Below are 7,194 nucleotides of genomic sequence, written 5' to 3'. Positions count from 1 at the left end.
TCAGCATATTGCCCCCAACAATCTGGGTCCTCATTTTACTGACCTTGGAAGGAGGGAGGCTGAGGTGAGATTCGAACTGCCGGCAATCGGCAGTCATCAGAATTAGCCTGCAATACGGAATATGGAGTTCAGGGTTGACTCAGCCTTCCATCCTTCCGAGGTGGGTAAAATGAGGACCCAGATTGTTGGGGGCAATATGCTGACTCTCTGTAAACCGCTTAGAGAGGCCTGAAAGGCCTATGAAGCGGTATATAAGTCTACTGCTATTGCTATTGCTATTGCTATTCTAACCACTGCGCCACCACAGCTCTCCTCTGCTCTTCTCTATCTTACTTTATCCCTTCCCCATTATTTTTTATTTATTTTTTCGTTTATTCAAGTTACATGGCTGCCTACCTGAAAAAGATGAGTCTGGCTGGTGAACAATAATAAAATCAATTACAGAATACTAAAGATGGATGTACTTGCCCATCCCACTCCTGAGAGAGCTCATCTAAGAACATGATCAATGTTATCTCAGCTCCATACTCTGGCCTGAATTCTGACTGAGAGTTCCAGATAATCTGCTTCATCCAAGGTCCTCTGAAGCTGCTGTGTAACCACTTTCTCTGCAACGTTCCTCAGAAAGGGAAGGTTGGAGACTGGATAGAAACTGGCCAGATTAGTTAGATTAGCTAGGTCGAACAATGATCCCTTGAGAAGGGGGTGCACTAAGGCTCCTTCAGAGGCAGCAAAACCACTCCTCCCTCAAGGAAAAAATTCACAGGTCTGTAAAGTAAAACAAAGCTGAAGATCATAAGCATAGTTGCAATTTCACTTAATTATTGCACTGTTTAACTTGAGTTGTTGGTTTCAATTGTGGTTGTTAAACGAGGACTACCTGCAATCGTGTTTACCTTTTTAGTCCAACAATCTCCAAAGGCAGCCTCCATGTATGTAATCTATTGATGTCCATGAAACTGTAGAAGCTTATAGAAAGAAGTCAAGTGACAAGCAGTGGCTTGAAATAATAAAAGGGGCAAAATGGCAAAGAGAACAGCAATTGTCATGCCCATGTATTTTTTTGCTGATTTGGTGATGGCTAGGAGAGCAATTCAACTCAACAGTGAAGAAATGAAGATCAGCATAGCAAGCCCTTAAAAAAATTATCAGGCACATCTTCAAATTATACACACATCTAGTAATAAAGCATAGTCTCCCTTTAAAAAAAATCAAGCAAGTATGATATGAATCATACTTTTGTTTTAGCCATAAATCCTGCTTTAAAGAACAAAAAAACCACCGAATTCTCAGAAATCTACACAAACACTGCTTGTCTGTAATTACTCTGCCAAAAACAAGCCTATCAGAACACTTGAGCAATCGTCTCCACTTGGCAAGACATCTGGGATCAACAAGTTATAGCACTGGCAGGCAATTATCAAATAACATTATTTCTTTTCTTGTGAGGAAGGTTAGGAGAAGGAAATGATTGGAAAATATCGGAAGCTGTAAAATATCAAACTGCATCACCCCATTTTAGACAGTAACAGTAATTGCAAGGATTCGCAGAAAATTTTGTTGTCAATTTTGCACTCTATGGAGTAACAGCATCAGAGGTGGGTTCCTACCAATTCGCACCAGTTCGGTAGAAGCAGTTCGTCAAATCTACCGAACCGGTTAGAAGAGGTTCCACCAGAAAGCAGGCCACACCTACAGAAGAGGTTCCAAAATTTTTTGCAACCCACCACTCACTCACACACACACACACACACAGACTCACACAGAGAGAGAAAAAGAAAGAAAGAAAGAAAGAGAAAAAAAGAAAAAAGAAAAAAAGAAAGAAAAGTGAGAGATGAAACAAAAAAAGGAAAAAGGGACAGAGAGACAAAAGGAAGGAGAGGTGGGGGAAGAAAACACATGGCCGGCAAGCCACTCCCACCAGGTCACATGGCCGGCAAGCCACTCCGACAAAGGAGGCCACACCCACAGAGTAGGTTCGAAAAAAAATTGAAACCCACCACTGAACAGCATCTATCTTCCACCTGACCTGTAGAGTTTTGCTTTATTTATTTATATTATACTTGTGTCAGAGGTGGTATTCAGCAGGTTCTTATCAGTTCTGGAGAACCAATAGCAGAAATTTTGAGTGGTTTGAAGAACCGGTAAATTCCACCTCTGATTGGCCCCACCCCATCTCTACCTCCAGAGTCCCAGCTGATTGGAAGGAAATGGGGATTTTGCAGTAATCTTCCCCTGGAGTGGGGAGGGAATGGATATTTTACAGTATCCTTCCCCTGCCACGCCCACCAAGCCATGCTACGCCCACCAAGCCTCACCCACAGAACCGGTATTAAAATATTTTGAATCCCACCACTGACTTATATGTTGCTTGACCTCCAACAATTGCTTTGCGGACTCATGCCTTTATTTATTCATTTATTTATTCCCTGGTGCCTTTGAGTCATTGTTGCATTCTGGTAATGGCCTGGGCAAGTGTCTGCAGTTTTCTTCACAGTATTTTCAAAAGTAGTTTGCCACTGTCTACTTCCTAAGGATGAGAGTGACTGGCACAAAATCTCCCAGCTGGCTTCATGCCTAAGGCAGGACCATAACTCAGGAGATTTCTAGCCTAATATCTTAACACAGACTGGGTTTTCTTACTCAAATTTTCATTTCATGCATCTTCACTTCAGTGAAAACTTTGAGAGCAACTCAGAAGATGGTCTTCCCTTCTAACTTTATCTGGAAATTTGACGGGTACTGTGGACATAAAAATAATAGATGGCAGAGGGCAAAACGATGTTACTCACACTTTGGTATTTAAAAATGCCCTCTCTGGGTTGCTATTCCTTTTTGAAAAGATGTTTCAATGACATATATAATTAATTCATTTACATACAGCATAGGATCATTCATCTCTAATCATTTGGAAGAAAACCCTCAGGACATTTTAGCGAAAACAAAATACTTGGATAACTTCCCCAACCTGCTACTTCCCAACTATTTTGGTAAGGAATTATGGGAATTACAGCACAAGTTGGGGAAGACTGATGGAGATACCAAGGCACTTACAATTTGAATGATAGGGAAATGGGCTCTTAGACATCTAGTTTGGTGCAGTGATTAAGGCACAGGCTAGAAATCAGGAGACAGTGAGTTCTAATCCAACCTTAGTCATGAAAACTGGAAGAGTGACTTTGGGCCAGACACTCTCCCTCGACCCACAACTTCAGACAACTAGCCAATCAGTCAATGTTGCAATCAAAGTTGCATATTTTATTACAACTAATGGGTTTCATTGATCTGAAAAAAATAGAGGACTCTGCTCAGTGTAAACACTGAGAAGAAAAAGAGAATACTGTGGCTACCTCCACCCACCCATCTCATTAATATACAGGTAGTCCTCGACTTATTATCACGAGACCAACAATTCTATTGCTAAGCAAGACATTTGTTAAGTGAGTTTTGCCCCATTTTGTGACCTTTCTTGCCACAATTGTTAGGTGAATCACTGAAGTTGTTAAATTAGTTAGATGAGTGTTAAGTGAATCTGCTTTCCCCTTGATTTTGCTTGTTAGAAGGTTAGAATTTATGGCATCTGTCATAAATATGAGTCAGTTGCCTGAATTTTGATCACGTGACCACAGGGATGCCACAATGGTCCTAAGTGTGGAAAATGGTCATAAGTCACTACAAATTGTTATAAGTAGAGATTTACCTCTATAATACTGTGTCATGTGGTAAATAATTAATAAGAATATAGTCTGTTCTCACAGTGGCCAACCATCTGCCCAAGGAAGCCCAACAGGATCTGGTTTATATTAGGTTTACCTGGTCTAGCCGGTACACAGGTCTGCTTAGTGTACTTGCATCCCATTTCATAGAGAGGAAAAATGAGGCTGCCAATCAAAAAAAAAAAAAAACCCACAGGAAATTTCAGCAGCAAAGCAATGGCTCTTGACTTGTAGGCAAAGCTTCAAGTCCTCTTCTTTCTTTGCTGGTTTTGGTCATTGCTCTGTTTCCCTCCAGCCAGGAAAACAACAGCCTTCCAAGGCAGCCAAAGATGCCTGGCAGCGTCCAGCCACTCCCGCCTGCCCTTCGCTCTTGCTGCGGGGATGAGGCCTGTCTGGCAGGAAGCGGGCTTTGGAAAGCTGCAGGCATTCCTGACGGGCTGGTTCGGCCTGCTCTTGCTATTCTCTCTGGAAGGGAAGCAGGGCATGGCTGCGCACAGGGGACTCTGGGACCATCACAAAAGGGGGAGAGGAGCGGGAGGAGGAGGAAGAGGAGGGAGACCGGCTCGCCTCGGCACACACCCCCTTAGACGGCTTATAAAATGGCGACGGACCATCCCCGTTAGAGCAAAAGCCGGGGGGCAAAAGGAGGGCCCGTGCCCTCCGTCTGAGAGTCGTTGCTTTTCCCCCACAGGCATCTCGGGCGCAGAGAAGGAAAGGCGGCAGCCGACCGTTCGTCTCCCCCTTAGAAACCGAAGGGGCCACAATGATGGTGCAAAGCGAGGACAGACGGGGCGGGGAGCTGGCAGCAGTCTTCCAGAGCGCCTTGCAGCCGGCGTTGCTGCTTTCTTGCGCCCTCCTGCTGTACTTCTGTGAGCGCAAGCGCTCCGCGGCTCCGGGGAAGCGTCTTCCCGGTCCCGTCGGGTGGCCGCTGGTCGGCAACGCCCTGCAGCTGGGTCGCCTGCCCCACCTCACCTTTTGCAAGCTGGCCGAGCGCTACGGCGACGTCTTCCAACTCCGCCTGGGCTTACGCTCCATCGTGGTGCTCAACGGCGAGGCGACCATCCGGCAGGCGCTAGTGCAGCAAGGCGGGCCCTTCGCGGGCAGACCCGATTTCCCCTCTTTCCGGATGGTCTCTGGCGGGAAGAGCGTGGCTTTCGGGCGCTACACGGAGCGCTGGCGAGCGCAGCGACGGGTGGCGCAGGCCACACTGCGCGCTTTCTCGACGGCCAACGCGCACAGCAAGCGACTCTTCGAGCAGCACGTGACGGCCGAAGCACAGGAGCTCATCGACGGGCTGGCGAAGCTCAGCCAGGGCGGCGTTTACGTCAACCCGCTGTCGCTGCTGGCCGTGGCCAACGCCAACGTGATGTGCGCCCTTTGCTTCGGGCAGCGCTACAGCCACACCGACGGCGAGTTCCGCGCGCTGCTGAACAGGAACGACCGCTTCGGGCAGACGGTGGCGGCGGGCAGCTTGGTGGACGTGCTGCCCTGGCTGCTCTACTTTCCCAACCCGGTGCGCAGCGTCTTCCGCGACTTCCAGGCTATCAACCTGGAAATGCTGGAGTTCGTGCGCGCCAAGGTGGCGCAGCACCGGCTGACTTTCCAGCCGGGCTCCTCTCCCCGTCACATTAGCGACGCCATCCTGGGCCTGATGGAGCACGGCCCCGGGGGCAAAGAAGGGCCCCTCGGGGACTACGCGGAAAGCACGCTGACCGATCTCTTCGGCGCCGGTCAGGACACCACGTCGGCTGCTCTGGCTTGGCTGGTGCTGCTGCTTCTAAAACACCCACAGCTGCGAAAGCAGTTGCAGGCCGACCTGGACCGCGTGGTGGGTCGCGATCGGCTTCCGACGGCCGACGATCGCGCCTCCCTGCCTCGCCTGGAAGCCTTCCTCTACGAGACGCTGCGCTATTGCAGTTTAGTTCCCGTCACCATCCCGCACGCCACCACCGCCGAGGTGTGCCTGGGCGGCTTCCACATCCCCGAGGGCACCGTGATCTTCGTCAACCAATGGTCCGTCAACCACGATCGGGCCCGCTGGAAAGACCCGCACATTTTTGACCCGACCCGGTTCTTGGACGTCCAGCAGGAGACTTTCGACCGGGACCTCGCTTGCCGCGTCCTGATCTTCTCGATGGGCAAAAGGCGCTGCATCGGGGATCAGCTCGCCAAGCTGCAGCTCTTCCTCTTCATGGCCATCCTTTTGCACCAGTGCGACCTGACGGCCAACCCAGCCGAAGAGATAAAGGTGGACTGCGAGCAGGGGCTGGTTCTCAGGCCCCACCCCTACACCTTGTCGGTGACCAGGCGAAGCACTTCCCGGGCCGAGGACGACAGGAGCCAGAGGAACACCGACGTCACCTGCCCTTCTTAGCGTTAGTGCGCAACCCGCGACCTGCTTTGTAGAACCGTTTTAAACTCTGGAATAAGCGCCCTGGCGGGTGAGGCGAGCGAACTGTTGCCTTTCCTGAAATCAGCGTCTTTACTTATTTCTGTGCCTTTACCAGCAGCTGGAACTCAGACATACGAAGTCCTCTGTCAAAGGACATTTCAGCTGGGCTCCTTCCACCCCCCCTTCAATTAACTTGTGCCCCCTTCTCTATATCCTAAAAAAAAGCCTTCTCAGTCTGCTGGCTGCTTGCTGTGCTCAACTGCAACTGCTTCACTATGAGCTGTGGGGAGGCTGCAAATTTGATTTACAAATAAATAGCAATGTAGACAATACTTTTTTACTCTCCTTTATCCCTTGTCATACTCTAAGCTTAGATAGAGAATAAGATATATGAAATTAATTGTACGCACCCCTTTTCCTGCCCGAAATATCACACATGCAGAATTTTCTTCCATACAATCCAGCCGTGGTGTTTTGAAAAAAAATCATGAGTAGAAATGATTGTTTAATGCTTAAATGATTGTTCAGTTCATACAGTAGGAAGAGAATTGATTTAATCCACTCTTCATCTTCTGCAAGTGATTGCAGGGATTGAGGAAAGAATATGGGTTAACTGGATCTGTTGGGAGTTGGGCAACAAATAAATTTAGATAAATAACTGATATTAGAATTGAATTCTAGAGTGGAAGGATGTGCATTCAGATTCATTGGTTGAAGTGTGAGTAGAAACTACAGGTAGTCCTCAACATACAACAGTTTACTTAGTTCTCACACTTATGACTACTATCCCCACGGTCACATGATTTACATTTGGATGCTTGACAACTGACCCACATTTATGACATTTGCAGTCTCACAGAGTCGCATGATCACCTTTTGTGACTTTCTGACAAAGTCAGTGGGGAAACCAAACTCACTTAACAACCGTGTTACAACTGCAATGATTCACTTAACAAATGTGGCAAGAAAAGTTGTAAAGTAGGGCAAAACTCACTTAACAAATTTCTCACTTAACAATATAAATTTTGGGCTGAATTGTGGTCGTGAGGACTATTATGTACATCTACTTATTTGCTAGCCAAACAT

The 7,194-nt window shown here is 47.7% G+C and overlaps 1 protein-coding gene across 1 annotated transcript; it reads left to right on the top strand.

Moving 5' to 3' along the window:
* Window positions 1–3,606: 3,606 nt before the first annotated feature.
* LOC116516904 (cytochrome P450 1B1-like) lies at window positions 3,607–6,440 on the top strand. Its single transcript, XM_032229578.1, has one exon. It carries the CDS (start codon window positions 4,480–4,482, stop codon window positions 6,088–6,090), a length of 1,611 nt encoding a protein of 536 aa, XP_032085469.1. The 5' UTR covers window positions 3,607–4,479; the 3' UTR covers window positions 6,091–6,440.
* Window positions 6,441–7,194: the final 754 nt, after the last annotated feature.

Source organism: Thamnophis elegans, chromosome 1 (genome assembly GCF_009769535.1).
Source record: "Thamnophis elegans isolate rThaEle1 chromosome 1, rThaEle1.pri, whole genome shotgun sequence".
NCBI lineage: Eukaryota > Metazoa > Chordata > Lepidosauria > Squamata > Colubridae > Thamnophis > Thamnophis elegans.
Note: the sequence above shows the minus strand (reverse complement) of the source record. Positions and strands in the feature narration are given on the sequence as shown.